The sequence below is a fragment of the Pristis pectinata genome, chromosome 2 (assembly GCF_009764475.1).
Source record: "Pristis pectinata isolate sPriPec2 chromosome 2, sPriPec2.1.pri, whole genome shotgun sequence".
NCBI lineage: Eukaryota > Metazoa > Chordata > Chondrichthyes > Rhinopristiformes > Pristidae > Pristis > Pristis pectinata.
In genome coordinates this window covers 128,935,833-128,956,106 of record NC_067406.1, presented here as the reverse complement: position 1 = coordinate 128,956,106, position 20,274 = coordinate 128,935,833, and the positions used below count along the sequence as shown (strand labels likewise).

Genomic DNA, 20,274 nt, shown 5'->3' with positions numbered 1-20,274 from the left:
CTTTAATTCTCTTCAAGAATTTTCTGATTGTCAACAAGCTTCACTCCCTTCAAATTTAGGCTCTGCTAAACTTAGTAATTCACTAATTTTAAAATATAATCTTCAAGTTCTGCTATTCTGTCGCCTCTCCATTTGTTTTCCTCTTTCATTTTGATCAGGTGCTCTTGTAAAGTTTTAATGTTTAAATTAGTCATTTTTTTCCTCTGGAAAAGACTCTAAATGTTCTCTTTTCTCAGGTTCTGGGGGAGCCAACAGTTGTTCCTCTGAAGTATGTGACTCCTGTAATTGTATCCTGCTCTTATCTTCAGCATCTTGCCGTTTGTCCTCATCATTCTGTGTTTTTTTAAGTTTGCTCTCCATCATTCCTGATTCAGCTATTTTGAATTTTCTTCTAATACTTCTTGGTAGTTTAAAAACAAATTGTTGTCAGAATGATCTTCCTCCTCATTAAACAGATATGCATTTGAAAAATTTGAATGGAATCTTCCAACGTGGATTTAGCATGTGTGCATGTATCGATTTTCTGCTTGTGTTCTCGTTTGTCTCTAATAGAAGCTTGGAATTTGGTCAATGCCTCCACTTCAATGTATTCTTGTTGCTTTGTACACTTTGAGATTTGCTCTGTTGGCTTAGCTTTATCTTCTGTGATCTCTCTTGTAATCTATAATGGAAAGAATGAAGAAGTACAAATGAGTCGAGTATGAAGGGGATGTCAGAACTTTGAGAGATTCATTTTTCTTTTACAAACTGTGTATTTTTTACTTTATTGAGAATCGGTCCGTAAATATTTTCTCAAAGTTTATTCGTTTTTCCTTCTCCAAGCCTGCACACAGTATCAGCTCATTCAGGGATGTGAGCTATCCTTAAGTGTTTCACCAAACAAATCATCCTTCAGATGTAGGTGCAGAAAGTGAGATTATTTAGTTCTAGGAAGTCTTACAATCATGCCACAAAGTTGCAGAGCGGCAGGAGGCCTTTCAGCCCATCGAGTTCACTCTGCCACTCGAAGACATTCCCTCTTTAATGCTCTGACTTGACCCTTTATAATTTTGTGAGATCCCCTTTCAACCTCCAATGTACCAAGAGAACAACCACAGCTTTTCCACTCTCTGCATGTAACTGAAGTCACTCATCCCTGGAATCATTCTGGTAAATTGCTTTGTACCCTTCCTAAGGCTTTCCTGAACATGATATCCAAACATGGGCACAATATGCCAGTTGTTGCTTTATAGAGGTTCAGCATGACTTCCTGACTCTTGTACTCTACGCCTCTATTTACAAAACCAAGGATCCCGTATGCTATGTTAACCACTTTCTCAATCTGATCTGCCACTTTCGATGATGTACAAATACCTCAAGATCTCTCTGCTCCTAATCCTTCTGCAGAATTTTGCCCTCTAGTTTATAATGCCCTTCTTCAATCTTTCCACTAAAATTTAATGCTTTATATTTTCCTGTGTTAAATTTCAAATGCCTTGTGTTTGTCCATCTGTTTATATCTTCTTGAAGACTCTTACTATCTTCTCACTGTTCACCTAGCTTCAAAGTTTTGTGGCATTTGCAAATTTGCAAACTGTGCCTTGTATACCCAAGTATATATTGTATATGTGTGAAGAAAACAGTGATCCCATTACCAACCCAAATAGAGAGGTCTGTTATGAGTCATAAAACACAGAAACAGACCTGTCAGCCCAACGAGTTCACAGCATCAAGTACCCATCTACACTAATCCTGCATTAATCCCATTTTATTTCCCTACATTCCCATCAGCTCCCCCCAGATTCTAACACTCACCTACACACTCAGGCCAATTTACAGTGGCCCTTTAAACTACCAATCCATCAGATTGAACATGGGTCACCTGAGCTGTGATCAGCAGCCCTACTAACTATGGTTGGGTACAAAGTTAAACCATCCGGAAGCAATCCAAAGCCAACCTGCCAAATTCATTTTTTCCACATCCAGAGGCTTTGGCAGAAAAATGGAAAGAAAGGAAATGTTGTTCGTTCACCGCTATTGATCAAGAACAGATAATGAATACAGTGACACTATTTAAATCATCCTGACCTAGTGAGCCAGGCCAATTTGGCATGGACCAACCCAACCCAAACCCAAATGTTTTAATCAGAGAATAAACCCAATCCAATCGAAACCCAAGATATAAAGTCAGGTCCTTCAGAACTCGGCTTGGGGAGCCAGGCTCCATATCGCCATACATTTCCATTTCCTCCAGTTTGCTGAGCAACCATTCATTATCCTCTGTTTTCCATCACTGAGACAATTTTGTAGCCACACATCTACTCTTTTTATTCCATCTCCTTCAATATTAATGACAAAGCTATTAAAAAGGCACTTTATTCAACCCCCTTTGAAACTCCCCACCACTGTTGATGACCTGACCATTGTGCAGAACTCCAGTACGAGGTGAACTAGTGAGTTAGTCCCTCTGGATCCAACCCAGGTAAGTAAGGGTGAGTGGTGGTGATGCCAGGCAGTGAGCTTCGTTCAGCACAATCCAACTCAGTGCATAATGCTGGACAGCACACTTCAGGACATCAAGACCATGGAGAAATTCATAAAGGTGGTTTACTAGGAGAGTATGGAGTATAAAGGAATTCATTTATGTAGGGTGAAAGAAATAATTGGGGTTATTCTCCATATAGTAGTGTTCACAAGGAGATTTAGCAGAGATTATGAAGGATTTTGACACAGCAAATAAGGAGAAGTTGTTTTCAGTGGCAGGGAAGTCAGAAACCATGGGACATAGATTTAAAGTAATTGGCAAAAGACTCAGGGAACGGTGAGCAATCTTTTTTGCAGCAAGTTGTTATAATCTGAAATGCATGGCCTGAACAGCACTGGAATAGTAACTTCCAAAGGGAATTAGATACAAAACATTGAAAACTTTGTTGGGCTGTGGAAAAAGAGCAAGGAAGTGAGACTAATTGCGTAGCTGCTTCAAAGAGCTGCACAAATTGGATGAGGCAGTGATGTGTACACTTTCTGCAAAGAGGACAACATCAAGATACATGCACTGTTGACTACTAATCCCTTCCATAGGAGAATCATGCTACTTTAACTGGTATACCATCATGATGATCTAACCCAATTAACTGACTGGAAACTACAGTTACTGACTGAACCATCAGAAGAACTTGAGTCATTTCTTTTATACTGCAACATATTTATTAGATTTTTAAACAAAGATCTATTAAGATACAATGATAAATTCTTCTACTTGTAAAAGTGTATTAAGAGTACTTTTTTATCTGTATCTATATTATATAAAGAATGTTCTTAATAAATACTGATGGAGCTAATTTTAAATTATATGATATGGTTCAATTAACTGACTGGAATATATCAATGTCATCAATGTCATTGCGCAGACAATGTAAGATCACTAATACTTGTAGGTAAGTGGTGAGTGTGTGTGAGTGGACCATGAATTTAGCAGGATCGGGGATATATATTCCACAGTCCAAGCTCTACAAACACAGTGAGGTGGAGGGAGATGGAAAGGTATGTGGTGGGCAGTGGAGGTAGAGTTTGAAAAGAGGGAGTCCAAAGACTTTCCTGAGAAGTCAGGATCAATTTGTTCTCCTGCTGGTCCCCAAGGAGTAACTGGAAAAGGGATTTTCTGTAAAACCTTTCACCCTGCTTTTGCAGCTCCTTGTAGACAGTTAAGGAGAGAAAGGGTTAAGTGTAAAAATTGAAAACGACAAAAGAGACGTGGTCGGCACGAAGCTGGAGGAATGACGTGAAGTGGGGTCACACTGACCTTGAAGCATCTGGTTAGTATCAGTATGGGAAAATAGCTGCAGTAATTTTCCACCTGAGACAACTTTACAGTGCGGTGAACAATTTTCCCATTCTCCCTGATTTCGAGAAACACAGACAATTTTTAGATACTCTGTACCATGGACAGTATTGTCCAAGTCTAAACTCTGATCACTGCGGACCAGTTGGCTGTTTTCAATAGGAGAACAGCCATCTTTAATACCTTGTATTTGTAGTACAGTTGATTTTCTGCAGATTTATAAAGAGGGCAAAATTTCATTTGGTGAGTCAGTAGGTTTACAGAAGCAAGTTTATGAATAGTTAATTGTTCAAGTGACCAGAACCAGCAATTTTAGTTACTGAGAAATGGTAAGTAATGGCCACTAACCTGTGCTTCTGAAGACTGGCCTTCAAGGCCAGAGGATAAAAGCTAAGGAGAAAAACAGAAATAAAAACAAAAACTGAAAACATAAACATAAATTAGAAAGTAAAGGTAACAAGTGGGAACAGGGAAAAAGAGAAGAAGAAAGGTTTAAAGAAGAGAAAAATATTAGTACAAGATGAAAGCCTGCTAGAGTATGTAAATAATCAAACTTCTCAACTGCAGACACAACCAAAGGATATTTTAAGATTTTCAATATTACAGATTTATTCACAATAAAAGTAAACTTAAAAACTGCATTTTAAAACATGCAATTGATTTTATAATAGCAAAATAATAAGTTACTCCCATTACAATATCAGGGGCTTACCTTTTCTTCTATTTCTTTGATTTGCCTTTTCTGGATTTCTATCTTGTCTTCCAGTTCTCTAATTCTCTGCAAGAGATATCAGTCTGTTAGGATCTACGCAACAGACTCTATAATCTGCAAATACCAACATAACAATGGCAAGGTACAATTTCTGCATCATAATCCCAATGAGCTTGGAGGAAGAAATACGTTCTAAATTTATAATTTTATATAAAATATGTTTTAAGTTGTTCATTATCTAGATTAACTGCAAAGTAATTGGTGATATCTTGACAGTAGAGTATTAATCTAGTTGAAAGGTCTATTTTCTTATTCAAAGTATGATATTCAATGCCACCAGAGTCATTTACAAGCAAACATTCAGAAACACAGCACAGCAAATCAGCCTTAAGTATGTTCTCTAATTCTAACACTTTCCTTCTTAAACATTCCTTTATTAAGTCCTTTTAATTAATAATAACCAATGACACTCAATTCCAAAAGAAATGAATTTTATTAAAAACAGATGGAACATACAACCGGAGGACATGCAGATACGAAAAAGCATATTGCCAGGTTATCAGAATCATTGCAGTGCTCTGACAATTGGAGATTTAAGTTGATAATCTGATTGGGGACAAAGGCCAATGTTCTCGCCAGCTGCTTAGCTACAAACCACTCAAGTGTTAAAACAAGTACAATTGCATTTCAAGTGCAAATGTCCCTGTTTTTTCTTTCTGTCTCAGAAAGCATTCAGATTCCCTGGGCAAGTGGAACAAACTCAATACATTATAACAAAATAAACAGTATTTTCTTCAGGCAAAAGCCTCATCCCTTTCCCAGAGGAGAAAACACATCTGCCTGTCAAAACAGTTAAACTAACCAACCTTTCGTGGAGTCCGTTTTCTCCCCCTCTGCCTCGAAGTCTTGTGTCAAATGATCATTTTGTTGGAACAGGCACAAGCACAAACAAACTAGTGTACCGACAGACCAGGAAGCTCATGTGCACAGAGTTACCATAGGAACACAAGCTTAGAGGAAAGGTAAATAGTCACTTTCTCAATTGCTTTAGTTCAAAGAATTCATTTGATTACTCTTGGGATTAATGAGGGAAAGTGTTCCGGCTATTTCCCTGAAAATAGACAATTGCGATTCAACAGCAGATGATGGGTTACAACCACATTAGACTTACTATATTAAGTCATAAATGCATTGTGCTTATAATGTTTCAGATCTGTACTGCAGCAATCCTTATGGTGTATTCTCTTACTGAAACTCTGCACTGGCTTTTTAATAAAGTTTCTTTTACCAACGTGTACATACCTTGCAATAGGAACACCATAAACTATCTGCTTTGCAATAAACAGTTAAAATGCATTTTTTTTAAATATTCCTTTTTGAATGGTTTTATCTGTGTATATTTGTCTGTTTTGCTGATTGTTTCACCACTGCTCTACTTCTACAAATCAAAAAAACAGTGGTTTGGAATTTTTTTCAGTGATCACTAACTCAGTCTGACCAGTTGCCAACAGAATAATGTTTCTTGGTCTGACTTGAAATACCCACAGGCAAATGAATCCACATCAGCCCTGTCCTTGGGAGTCATAAGAATCACAGTCTGAAAGTAAGTGCCTGCATTGCAACTACACACCCACTGAAAACAGTGACCATTCCAGTCATAAACAGGCCCTCTGGCCCACCGAGTCCATGCCAACCATCAACCACCCATATAAACTCATTCTGCATTAATCTTATTTTTATTTGCCCCACATTCTCCTCAGCTACCCCCACATTTTACCACTCACCTATTTACAGTAGCCACCAGCCCGCTGTCTGGGACGTGGACATCTGAACATCCAGAGGAAGCCCATGCGGTCACAGGGAGAATGCACAAACTGCCCCGAGGTCAGGATTGAACCTGGGTCTCTGGCAGTGTGAGGCAGAGGCTCTACCAGATTCCCCACTGTGCTGCCCAGTCACATGGGTTCCAGTCACAAAACCTTTTGTCTTAACCCCTGCTGCACTCTTGTATGACTCAGTCTTACAGTGTGAAATGTTAGACACTGATCATCCACCCAAATTAAACATTACAACATTGGACCTATCCGTGGATCAGCCACAGTGCCGTTAATGAAAAGGGGATTATACTATTTCACAACATACACAATAGATTACTGTAAATTTTTGAAGGCTAATGGTCCTCAAACTGTTCAATTGCTCATTGATCAGATATTTTTCAAATCACAGTTTCATTTTCACCTCTGAAATTCTGGGCATTTAAGCCTGTGTCAGATTTGAAAGGCATCATTTTTAACTGAAGTGAACTTCTGTTGCAAAGCAGATCTCATTATAAGTCAGAGATTGCATAAGCACAAAGCTGTTAGGACAAATTGTGTCAGGGTTGATTTTTTAAAGCACTCTGGGTGGATCTTGCAGTAAGAATGGGGTCTGGCAGAGTGGGAAAAGGGATTTCAGAATCCAGTGTTGATACATGGTCAACAACACCAGATGGATGACCTTAAGGTGTGGGAACAAAGAAAGAGGTTGGAAATAATGAGGCAGATCTATGATCTGGCACTTCTAGAACCTGGGAACGTTGTGGAAAGACTAGGGTTTGAGAGCATTGTAAGTGATTTAGGAGTTATCCTTCAGACAGTGGTAGTAATCTCACCTCTGAGTCAGAAGATTGTGAGTTCAAACTTTAGTCCAGAGAACTCTAGTACAAAACCTAGGCTGACGCTCTGGTGCAATAATGCATGAGAAGTTAAACTGAGGACCACCCTTCTCTATCAACCAAAAGATCTAACCCTCACTATCAACTGCACCCCACCAATTTTTGTGTCAAACTTTCTAATCATATCTCTTACATTCATATCCAAATTGTTCATGTATATGACAAACAGTAAGGGTCCGAGCACTGATCCCTGCAGTACACCACTGGTCACAGGCTTCTAATTTTCTTCCCCTACACTGATCGCCATGCATCACAAGTAAGACTCAAATGATTTAATGATTACAGGTACAAATTTCTCCCACTTGCAGTTCGTGAAACATCTTGTGCAATTTTGCCAGGGCTGACAGTGGCAAATTGGTGACTGTTGCTGATTGGTGGATCTCTTGGAAGAAAAGGTTTTCATGAGGCATGGCAGCTGTGGGTTGAGGTGGAGGCATGTTAGGATGCTAATAAGGGGACATAAGATATCAAATTAGGAGTTGGCAAGATGGTCCTTCGAACCTATCCAGCCTTTTAATAGGATCATGGTTGATTCGATCTTGGTCTCAGCTCCACTTTCTTACCATTTCCCTTAACTCCCCTATAAACCTGTCTATCTTGACCTTGAATACATTGAATGATTTACTCTCTACTATTCCCTGAAGTTGAGAATTCCAAAAGCGTACAACCCTTAAAGAAGAAATCCTTCCTCATCTCTGCCTTAAATGGGCAATCTCTTATTCTGAAACCATGCCCCCAGTTCTAGACTCCTCCCTGAGGGGAAATATCCTCTCAGCTACTACCTTGTCAAGCTGTAATCACCAACCAACTCTTCAGAACTGTATATGCTTCAATAAGATCATCTCTCAGTCTTGGAATCTCCAATAAGCATAAGCCCAACTACTTAATCTTTTCTCATAAGACAACGTCATTATCCCAGAAAATAACTTTGTAAACCTTCTCTGAACTGTCTCCAATGCAACTATATCCCTTCCTAAAGAAGGATACAAAAACCAAATGCAGTACTCCAGGAAACCTGTACAGTTGGAACAGACATGCCTGCTTTTATGCTCCCTCCAACTGAAGATAGATTTGTCAAAGAGTTCACTGGAGCTGTGAGGCAGCAGCTCTACTGGCTGTGTCACTGTGCTGCCTATTGGTTAGGTCGAAATCATGGAAAACCCTCCCTAATAGTATTATGGGTGACCTCTGGTGCCATCTGTATAGAGTTGCACGTTCTCCCTGTAACCGTGTGGGATTCCTTCTGGTGCTCTGGCTTCCTCCCACACTTGTGGACTGGTATATTAATTGGCCACTGTGAATTACTTCTGGTGTGCAGAGAGAATAAAATGGGTCAGGGTAGGATTTGTGTAAAAATGGATGCTTGATGGTTGGTGAAGAATTGGTGGGCCAAAGGGCCTGTTTCCGTGTTGAGAGATGATCTGTCGATAAAAGCGACGACTCACTTCTGATTCCCCAAAGCACTTCCACCATCTACAAATCACAAGTCAGAAGTGTGATGGAATACTCTCCATTGCCTGGACGATGAGTACGGCCCCAACAACACCGTCCAAACTGAAGCTCCCGGATTCATTGACACTCCATCTACCAATGATCCACTGTAGCCACAGTGGGTACCATGTACAAAATCCGCTGCAGCACTGCAAGCAAGCCTGGAGGACTGGGGAAGTATTGAAGGCAGAAGAGGTGATAGGAAAGTGGTAATCATTCGAATCTCAGGGGTTACTTTGGAGCTTATGATGGCACCAACATCCTTTGCATCAGACACTTCCTTAAAGGAAACGGGCTGTCACTCAGCACAAGCCAGGAACCAATTTTGGGGTTAACCTGAACTGTACTTCAGTCTCACACTTGCCAAGCCATCCACCAACCATGTCTCTTGAACAGATAGTTTTGAGGCAAAATTAAACCAGTTTTCCCAAGCAGCAGTGAGATGGCCAACCACAGTGTTTTTGGAGCAACACACAAAATGCTGGAGGAACCCAGCAGGTCAGGCAGCATCTATGGAGGGAAATGAACAGTCAACATTTCGGGCCTAAACCCTTCATCAGGACTGGAAAGAAAGAGGGCAGAAGTCATAATAAAAGGGTGGGGGGAGGGGGAGGAGCACAAGCTGGCAAGTGATTGGTGAATTCAGGTGAGGGGGGGAATATAGGTAGGTGGGGGAGCACAGTATTTTCTCAGCATGTCCCTGTCTCCTTGAGGTACACACCTGATTTACAAGGACACAGTTCGGTACCTCTTTAGCCATCTCATAGTTAGTATTTCATTTGGGAGTCTTCAACACATTATTAACATGATGCGTTCTTATTGTGAAAAGAAAATGCTGCTTTAATCAATGTCAACTGTTACCTGATACTCTTCACATGATGACTCGCAGTTGAATCAAATTTTCAGTCACCTTAATAATCACAGTTACTATCTATCTGATTACTGGCTGATCTAGACCAGGCCTCATCTCCTCTTCTGTGCCAGTTCACCACAGCCCTCAAATCCCTGCTCTTTCAACAATTTATCTTTTTCTTCTCAGACTTGCAGTGCAGATATAGTTGAACTTTGAAGCGTGTTTATAATTTGGTTTAATTATTTAAATATTTATGATTGTTTTCTTGAATAGCTGGGGCCCAAGCACCAATCCCTGCAGTACAGCACCAGGCAGAGCCTGCCAATCTGAAAAAAGGTCCAATTATTTCTGCTTCCCGCCTTCTGTCCATTAAGCAATTCTCAATCCATTGCAGTAGATTCCATGTGCTCTAACCTTGTGTGGGATTTTACTGAAAGCTTTCTGAAAATCTCAATACATCACATCCACTAGTTCCCCACTATCTATTCTGTTAGTCACATCCTCAAAGAACATAGTCAAGCTGACCTCCCCTTCATAAATTAAATAATAATTCATTTAAAATAAAAACACAAGCCAGCCCAATGGAGTTCCAATGTGGGCAATCACAGATGAGGAAGGTGCAAGTCTAAGTCTGAGAAGCTCTACACTGTGATTGTAGGGATTTTCTGCCCGAGTCTGACTTCTTGCATCTTCTTTGGATGGGATAAACACTTGAGAATCAGCCCAGTCCTTCTCCTGCAGAGCTCCAAGTGGCCAAGTATAGAGCAGAGCCTTAGGAAGTCTTTAATCAGTCCTCACTAAATGTTTCTTTGCAATCAACCGAAACTCACATCTTCCACTATTGAAGGCAAGTGGGAACACCATCGCTTCAAAGATTCCCTCCACATCACTTACCACCCTGACTTGTACAAACATTCCCATTTCTTCTTGGAGTTGGGCCAAATTCCTGAAACTCACTCCTTACAGCGGGAGCTCCTTCAACCCACGATCCGCAGAAGTTCAAGAAGCCAAAGGGAGGCTTTACAAGGTAACGATGGAGGGGCAAAACATGCTTGGCCTTTGCAATGACATCCAAGAATAAATGTTGACAAGCCAAGGGCACATAGGACAATGAGAACAGGGAAAAGAGGAAAAAGGAGGTAAAGCTAAACAACTACTTAGAAGAATTGCTTTGAAAGTTGTTGCTGTGGTGTTGTCAGCTATGACTGACCACTGGCACCAGCTCCAGACTAGAAATGCAGTAATATTTCACTGGAAATAACATTGCTCACTGGGATTGTTTCGACGGTTACTGGAAATCCTTTACAATTTTATGTTGTCAGCTGAGCATTAGAAACGTTTAATTTAGGGTTCAAACAAAAAACAGAAAATGCTGGAAACACTCAGCAGGTCAGGCAGCATCTGTGGAAAGAGAAACAGAATTAACATCTCAGATGGATGATCTATCAATAGCACTTGAAGAACTTAGAGACGAAGTGAGTTTGAAAATACAGAGAAAGGGTGAAACAGGAGCATGAACAAAATGCAAGATTTAGGATAGAGTGCAAGACATTAAATGATAAAGTGATAATGGTGAAAGGGATGGTAATAGAATAGTAAAGAAATAATGGGTTCTTAGAAGGTATATATGGGAATAGTGGAAACACTGGGCAGGAATGCACTGACAGCTAACTGGTAGGTCTGTTAAGATTCACTGACTGTAGTGAATGCAATTGGACTTGCACACTGCTGTGCAGAAGTATGAAATGCATTCGAGATTGAATGCAGGCACATCTGATCTCTTGCAATGCCCTGGATTCTCCATTGAGACCAGGGATGTTCTGTAAGTATCTAAGCTGAGGGTCCAAATACATTCTACTTGATTGTAACATAGTTGGCACAAGCGGCCACTAACTTTCAGTAAAAAGGTAAATGAAAGTCAGCCAGTTGGTTATTATTTATTGTAGTTAATATTAATGTTTCAATTACTTTAAAACATTGTCGAGTTTTTAAGGAAATACTATTTTTGATTTATTTTTAGTCAGAGTTTTTTTTAATTAATTGTTTCAACCATTTCTAAATGTCTTACATCATCAGAGTGAAATGGCCTTCCGAATGCCAGAGCTCAGCAGACAGCTACAGTGGCATGGTCTCAAGCTTGTTGAGAGCTGCACAACAGCAAAAGGTTGGCACGATTGTGGGGCTAACACGAAGGACATCCGTGAGGGGTGGGCTAAATCCAGCATGATTTAGCCTGTACTCTGATATTGTTGAAGTCATTGTTGAGTCTGGAGGATTGCAGTATCCCTGTTCAAAAGATGAAATGCTTTCATTGACCTTCTGATGAACTTCAATGGAACAATGTAAGAGACCAAAGCCATAAAGGTCAGAGAAGTAGAGGGATGGAGAATTAAAGTGACAGATGATTAGAAGCTCGGAGCTATTCTTGTAGACTGAACAGAGCTGTTGCACATGTAGTTGTCCAATCTGCAGATGGTCCTGCCCTAGGCTTCAAAAGGACATTTTGAGGCAATATTGAAGTAGGGTATTTATCAGCAACTAATATCAAGGAACTTCTGAAAGAATTATTCAATGTTATTTTGTACTGAGGAAACAAATCAATGTATATTTTGTGTTCTGTAAAAAAAATAATTCCAGCAGCTATTTCACAATGGACTTTTAATTGTGACCTGCTATGGTAAAATACAAGTAGTGTTTATTGAGTACAAGGTGATCCAAGTATCAATTTGGCAGCACAAGTAATGACAATTCCCTTATTTATTAATGAAGGAATTATAATTACTTTTGCTTTATTTGTCAGCATAAAGAGTCAGATTGTGCTTGCTGTTAATTATGCAAAAATGGTACAGAAGCTTCAGGGAAGGTGAGGTACAAGAATGTGGTTAAAATTAAATTTACGGTCTCAAACATTCGAGCTGTCTTACTCCACCTTATGCTTTGGGTAAATATGTCTTGCTGTGTGAAGTGAATTGAAAGGCACTCTGACTGTATTCGTGAGGCTGATACCAATTAAACTCATGATATGTTAACCATCTTGTATCCCCTCTGAACATGGTTTTAAATAAAGTTTAAGTGCTCATTATTGCTGATAAATCTTCATGGGATTTATCATTAATTATTGTAAGTATAGTGCCTCATTCCTTCAGGCATTAATTGTTGTTGGAGATTTTAGAATTATCAAATTTATTTTTTTTCTCTACTTTCCCTTTCCTGTTTTTAATCCAATTGCTTTATCTCTCTTTATTTCTATTTCTATGCCTGATAGGTCATTGAATTCACCCAATCTAATTGATATTCCCTGATGAGTTCTAGAGATGCTAATTTACAATTCTTCAATCTGATTGCTATGGAGACACAAAGTTGCCGCCTTCTTCACTCACATCCCAGAAATGCTGTTGCTCCTGTTGCTTTTCATTAGTTTGCACATTGCTCCTGGTTACATCAATGGCACTGAGGTTGAGAGCTTCAAGTTCCTAGGAGTGAACATCACCAATAGCCTGTCCTGGTCCAACCACGTAGTCACCATGCCCAAGAAAGTGCATCAGTGCTTCTACTTCCTCAGGAGGCTAAAGAAATTTGGCATGTCCCTTTTGATCCTCACCAACTTTTATAGAGGCACCAGAGAAAGCATCCTATCTGGATGCATCACGGCTCGGTATGGGCACTGCTCTTCCTCAAGACAGCAAGAAACTACACAGAGTTGTGGACACAGCTCAGCACATCACGGAAACCAGCCTCCCCTCCTTGGGCTCTGTCTACACTTCTCACTGCCTCAGCAAAGCAGCCAACATAATCAAAGACCCCACCCACCCTGGACATACTCTCTTCTTCCCCCCTCCCATCAGGCAGAAGATACAAGAGCCTGAAAGGACATACCACAAGGTTCAAGGACAGCTTCTATCCCACTGTTATAAGACTATTGAATGGTCCCCTAATATGATAAGATGGACTCTTCTGTAAGATGGAATCTACCTCGTCATGGCCTTGCACTTATTGTCTGAATGCACTGCACCTTCTCTGTAATTGTAACAACTTTATTCTGCATTCTGTTATTGTTTTCCCTTGTACTACCTCAATCACTGATGTGCCGAAATGATCTGTATGGATGGCATGCAGAACAAAGTTTTTCACTGTACCTCAGTACGTGTGAAAATAATAAACCAATTTACATTGAAAATTAAGCACCTAAATCTAGAGGGTCATGTCTAGCTGCTGGCTGATGCTACTGGATAACCTGCTTTGGAAAAATTGGCCAATAATTTAATTAATTTGGAATTGTTTTTATTTTTGTACCTCACAATTAAAGTGTACTGCCTTCGAGAAAAATGATTCATAAACATTTTCCCTCCATTCATTTCCAAATATGTGACTCAAATTACCTTTAAAATTAATTGCTGCGTCATGTTTCCAAACACAACTAAAATGATGGCCTTTCGTAAATAGCATTTACTGCAAAGATTTGGTTCAAATCATTTAATTCACTGCTGAACCACAAGAGAACAAGAGAAAACATGATTCACATTTGAAGTCCCCATGGTCTCAGGCAACTGGGACTGTTGATTACAATGAAAAATCTGAGCGAGCAACTTGTCAGAATTGGCAACTCACTCACTAGTTCATGTGGTGCATTAATTGTGGATTAGCAGCACAGCAATCAATCCAGCTCCACTGATTTGCTTAGTTTCAGTGGTGCATGTGATAAAACTACTTAAGCAGGATTTTGACGGGACTTATTTTTTATTACCAAAACAATGAAACTGCTCAGTGCACAGCACTGCCACTGGAAAGAAAAATGACTGCTCCAGCACTATTTGAGTGAAATAAAGATCCATCACCAACTTGACACATGACAAACTGGCCAGGTCGCTTTGAGATCTTTCAGTCATTGTCACTTGTAGAAAAAAACATGAAGAACAAGTTGTCGAGCTGAGCTACAATGATAAGAACCCTCAGGTTTCTGTGCTCCTGCTACTGAAACCAAAACAATAGGAAGAGCTACGAGCTACACTGACCATGCAATGAGGCTGTAACAATGGTGGCAATGAGACTGACTACGCCCTTGCGGATCTGGCATGAGCCAGAGATATTTCTTGTGAATAATGTTACAACTCAATGAGATTTTGTTGGAAATGGTAGATGTTGGAGGTGAGCAGCTTTTAGGGAAGTACAGAGTCAAGGGAGGTTGTGGAGTGGAGTGTAGTCGGGGGGAGGAGAGGACTAAAAGCCATAGGATGAAGACTCGGGTGATGAAATGCTCCACTGTTACTCTGCCCTCCACCCTGTCACATTTAGTTATTTTCATGACCCTTCTTTCCCTAGCCCAAAACATTTTTAAAGCCTTATGCATTGCGTATCTTCTTTGGTCATTGGTCACCATTGTGTTAACTTGACCACAATTCAGAAATAGAAGCCAAGACAAAATAGACATTCCAAACCAGATTTATGAACCAAAGAATGCTAAACCGCACAGAACATCAACTAATGCCCCCAAGTGCCTTTCCTTTGCTCCAGTAGATCTAGCACAGTGCTGAAGGACAGAGCTGACAGACTGAGTTTGTGGCAGGGAATGAGTGAAGCAACACAAGGGGTAAGTCTACCTGACCTTGGCCTCAACAATTTATCTGTGGCAGAGGCAACAGTCCGTGATAATGCTGGTAGAAGTGACCATCATACAGGCTTTGTGGAGACAACGTCCTGTCTTCATGCTGAAGACATCCTCCGTTATATTGTATGGGACAACAAATGTGCTAAATGGGATAAATTCAGAACAGGCAACTCAAAGTTGGACATCCATGAGATGCTGCCGACCATCATCAGCAACAGAAATGGACAGGACCACAATCTGTCGCCTCATGGGCACATATGTCATAAACCACCATTACTATTAACCCTTGGAATCGACCTTGGGTCAATGAGGAGTGCAGAAGAGTACGCTGGGAGGAGTATCACACAAACCTCCAGATGTGGTGGCGACCTGGTGAAAGTGCAATACAGGACTACAGTAAAACTCCGATAATCTGTTTCTGACGATTCAAAAATCCCAATGGTTCAGTTTTCAGATCACCATGTGAAATCCCAAGGGTTCACCATCCAGTTCTGTGAATAACGGACAGGTGCAGCTTCCCAAACTGATAGGCACCATAGATGCCCTCCGATTCCCCAGGTGATGTTTGCTAGCTCCCTGGCTACTTGCTGGGATTCTTCTGCACCCATCCACTCACTTGGCCCAGTTTCCCTCACTCCCTGATCTCTCAGCAGAGCTCCAGTTCCCAAGCTCCCTTCTTACTTACTGATGCCTTGGATCCCATACTCCCCTCCATCCACTGGGCCCTGTGCTCCCTTTCCGCTCTCTGGAGTCCCAGTTCCTGCATTCCTTCCATTTGCTGCAGCCCCCAGTTCCCACCCCCACCCCCTTTCACTCACCAGGGCCCTGGTTTCATTAGCTCATTCCCTTGAACCTTACCTGGTTCTCCTACCCAACTCCCTTTAAACTTACTGAGACCTTTCATCCCATGCTTCCCTTAAACTTGGGGTTGATTATAAAAGTTATCATTCTACAGTGTAATATTTAACGAAAAAGTGAACTAAATAGTTGATGGGGCACTAATATAACATCTGGTCTGGCACCACCGGTGTGTGCACATGAAAGGGATTTTACAGCATTTACCAGCTAAACAGCAAACATATCATGGAATAGACAGAGCTAAGCAACCTTACCACCATCAGATCAAAGCTCTGCATTCCCACCACATCTAGTCATGAATGGTGGTAGGCAAATTAACAACAAATGGAAGGAAGAAGTTCCAAGAACATCCCTTGACAACGATGGAAGAGCCCATCACATTATTGCTAAGGAAAAGGCTGAAGTATTTGCAAACATGTTCAGCCAGAAATGCTGAATAGAAGATTCATCTTGGCTTCCTCCTGGGTTCCCCCGCCATTATAGAAACCAGTCACCAGTAAATTTGGTGCACTCCATGTGATATCAAGAAACAGTTTGAGTGCAATAAATACATCAATGGGTTTGGGGCTACACAACATCCCAGCTGTAGGACCGAAGATTGCTGCTCTGTGACTATATGCTACTCTGCCCAAACTGTTCCAGTACGTTACAACACTGGCATCAACCCAACAATGCGGAAAATTACCTGGGTATGTCCTGTTCACAAAAAAAATGACAAATCCAAACTGGCTAATTACTGCCTAATCAGTTACTCTTAGTGATGGAAGCTTTCATCAACTGTGCTAAGAAGTGACACTTACTTATCAATAAACTATTCATCAGTGCCCAATTTGGGTTTTGCTGGGAGCATTCAGCTCTAGACCTCATCACACTCTGAACCAAACATGGACCATAGAGCTGGATTCCAAAGATGGGAGGTGACGGCCCTTGACATCAAGACAGCATTTGATTGAGCCCTGGTATAACTGAGGTCAATGGGCATCAAAGGGAACAGAACAATGACTGGAGTAATACCTCAAACGAGGAAGATGGCTGTGGTTGTTGGTAGATCAGTCAACCCAGCCAAGAACGTCACTGTAGAAGTTCTTCAGGCTAGTGACCCTACACAGAATCATCTTCAACTGCTTTATCAATGATCCTCTTTCCATCATAAGGTCAGACCTAGGGATAGTTACTGATGATTGCATGAAATTCAATTCAATTTGCAGCTCCTCAGCAAATGAAGCTGCCCCGCGCATCCAGTGACAAGACCAAGGTAACATTCAGACATAAGCTGATAAGTATCAAGTAACATTCATGCCACAAAAGTGGCAGGCAATGACTGTCTCAAAACAAGAGAGTCAGTCACTGCTAGGTGCAGCCATAAACATTTTACTTTTACTGGAGCTGAGTAAGACTAAACCCTCCATCTACTTCCAAGTTTGTGCAATCCGAGGATCTAACTTTAACATCCTCTAATGGTCTGTAAACCCTTTCTACATGTTACTACAATTTCTCTCAAGGTGACTGAAATAACACTGGATGAAGAGACACTAGGTTCAAATAATGTAGTGGTTAAGTTACCACTCTAAAAGACATGGGTCTGAACAATTAAACCTGAGACATGAGTTTAAACTCCACCATTCCCCAGTTGTTCTTGGGAAATTTAAAATCAAGCAGTTATACAAATCTGGATTTAAAAAAATAACTACCAGACGATCATAATAACTCATCTGATTCACTGGTGTTCTCACGTTGTCAGGCCTACATGCAACTTCAGGCACAACAATGCCATTCAGCTTGGGGTAGTTTGGAATGGATAACGAATGCTGTCATTCCCAGCAACACCACAGCCCATGCATGAGTTGATTACAAACTTTAAACTTAACTTCCCCTCTGTCTTGTCATACAACCCAGCCCACTCCCCCTGCAGTTTTCTTATCTTCCATGTACTTTTTCTATCTGTCTGTGAAATCTGTTGGCACCGGAAGCATGGCGACACTTGCGGGCTGCCCCCAGAACATTCTATGCAAAAAGATGCATTTCACTGTGTGTTTCGATGTACATGTGACTATAAAGATGTCTTGTCTTATCTCACATTTCCCAAAGCAACACCTTCTTTCTAGGTGCCCAATACTCTTTTCCTAAATACCTAGCCCCAAAATTAGTTACAGAGTCAGCATTTCAAAAGAATTTATGATGTATATTACAACCAAATACTCCCATAGACAGTGGTTCAGTTCTACAGGGCATTCATGAGACTAAATCTAAAGTTTTGTGTACAGTAACGATCTTCTTATTTCAGGAAGGATGCAAATGAGTTTAAGTAGTTCAAAGTAGGTTTACTAGACTGAACCTGAAATGGACAGGTTGTATTTTAAAGAAAGATTGAACAGACTAGAGTATCCACTGGAGTTGGGAGAAGCAACTTGATTGAAACATGCAAGATCCTGAGGGGTCCTGACATGATGGATGTTCCCCCTTGGGGGAGATGTAGAACTAAGAGTCACTAACAATAAGGGGCTCCCCTCATTAGAGAGGGATGAGATTTTTTTCTCTCAGAGGGTTGTGAGGCTTTCAAACCCTTATCCTCAAAGAGCAATGGAAGCAAAATGCTTAAGGCGGAGACAGAAAGATTCTTGAGGAGCAAGAGAGTGAAAAATGGTCTGGTATGGAAATTCCAATGCACAAGAACGCAAGAGGCTGCAGAGAGTAGTGGACGCAGCCCAGTCCATCATGGGCACAGCACTCCCACCACTGAGAGCATCTACATGAGGCACTGCCTCAAGAAGGCAGCATCTATCATCAAGGATCCCTGCCATCTGGGTCATACCCTCTTCTTGCTGCTACCGTCAGGCAGGAGGTACAGAAGCCTAAAGTCCCACACTACCAGTTTCAGGAACATCTACTTTCCTACAACCATCAGGTTCTTGAACTGACCTGCACAACCCTAACCCTACCTCAGCAAAGGAACACTATGGACCATCGCTTGCACAACCATGGACCTGTCTCTGATTGTGCTTTTTTTTTGCACTAATGTCTTGCTTTGCACAGTCATTTTTTCTTCACTCTCTTGTATAATTTATGTATAACTTATGTTCTGTGTGTTGTCTGAATCTACAAACCTGTGATGCTGCTGTAAGTTTTTCATTGTACTTGTACCTCATTTACTTGTGCATATGACAATAAACTCGACTTGACTTGAAAAGTTATCATGGGTGGACAGGAATGCAAGGTTGCAGTTAGATCATGATCTTATTGAATGGCAGAGTAAGATCGAGGGGCAAAATGGCCTACTGCTATCCTTAATTCATGCAAATATGTGTATGCTCGCTCTTGGAGCCTCAAGTAATCCTGTTAGTTATTTCTTTGGGGTGAGGGGATGACCTTTTTGACTATTGTCAGCACAGTGCTTCTGTCCACAAGTCAAGTTAACCACAATCCATGGATAATTTCTCCTGTGAACACATTCACCTATTGTGGGCCTGTGCAACTGGTGGAAGGGCATCAGTGGGTAAGCACAAAGCCAGACCTTCCCATGCTTTTCTGCTCCTTTATTTTCTTTTCCAAATAGTGCAGAAAGACACAAACCAAGAATGGCTCAAGAATAGAAGCTTCTCAGTGGAAGATACAAAGCTCAGGGTTGAATGTGTATCAGGAAGACAAAAAAAAAGAACAATCAAAACTTTACTTTTATGTAGACACAAGAGGCTGCAGATGTTGGAATCTGGAGCAACAAACAATCTGCTGGAAGAACTCAGTGGGTCATGCAGCATTTGTGGGAGGAAAAGAATTGCCGATGTTTTGGGTCGAAACCCTGCATCAGGAACCGTCCTGATTTATTTCAGCCATGATCTAACTGTCTAGCAAAGTTATTTTACAAAGGTCTACTCTAGCGTCAGGAGGCAAACAAGGACCAACTGACAAAATTGGAATTATAATAGTATTTATTTGTAAGTTTAATCAACACAACCAATTTTATGCACTAAATTCCACTAAAGTAAGCATTAAAATCCAGTGCCCCAGTGTCCCTTTATCTTGCCACAACATTACCCCTCACCTTCTTACTTTGAAACTCTAAAGAGCACCCTGCACAGGCGTAATCTCAATTTTGTATATCATCCATTCTTCTGGACTCAGGGGAAGATTGCCAATTTATGGTCAAATTATGAGTCTTATGTCATGAACCACATGCACTAGAAGTAGGCTATCTAAACTCATCTCACGTAGAGCTCTGAGAAAC

At 40.8% G+C, this 20,274-nt stretch overlaps 1 protein-coding gene across 1 annotated transcript in view; it reads right to left on the bottom strand.

Annotated features, from left to right (window-relative positions):
• Positions 1 to 374: 374 nt before the first annotated feature.
• LOC127582551 (janus kinase and microtubule-interacting protein 1-like) overlaps positions 375 to 20,274 on the bottom strand; it is a 183,999-nt gene continuing 164,099 nt past the window's right edge. The window contains 2 exon segments of the mRNA XM_052037908.1: positions 375 to 661; positions 4,533 to 4,598. Coding sequence (XP_051893868.1) covers positions 410 to 661; positions 4,533 to 4,598 — 318 coding nt within the window. The 3' untranslated portion in view covers positions 375 to 409.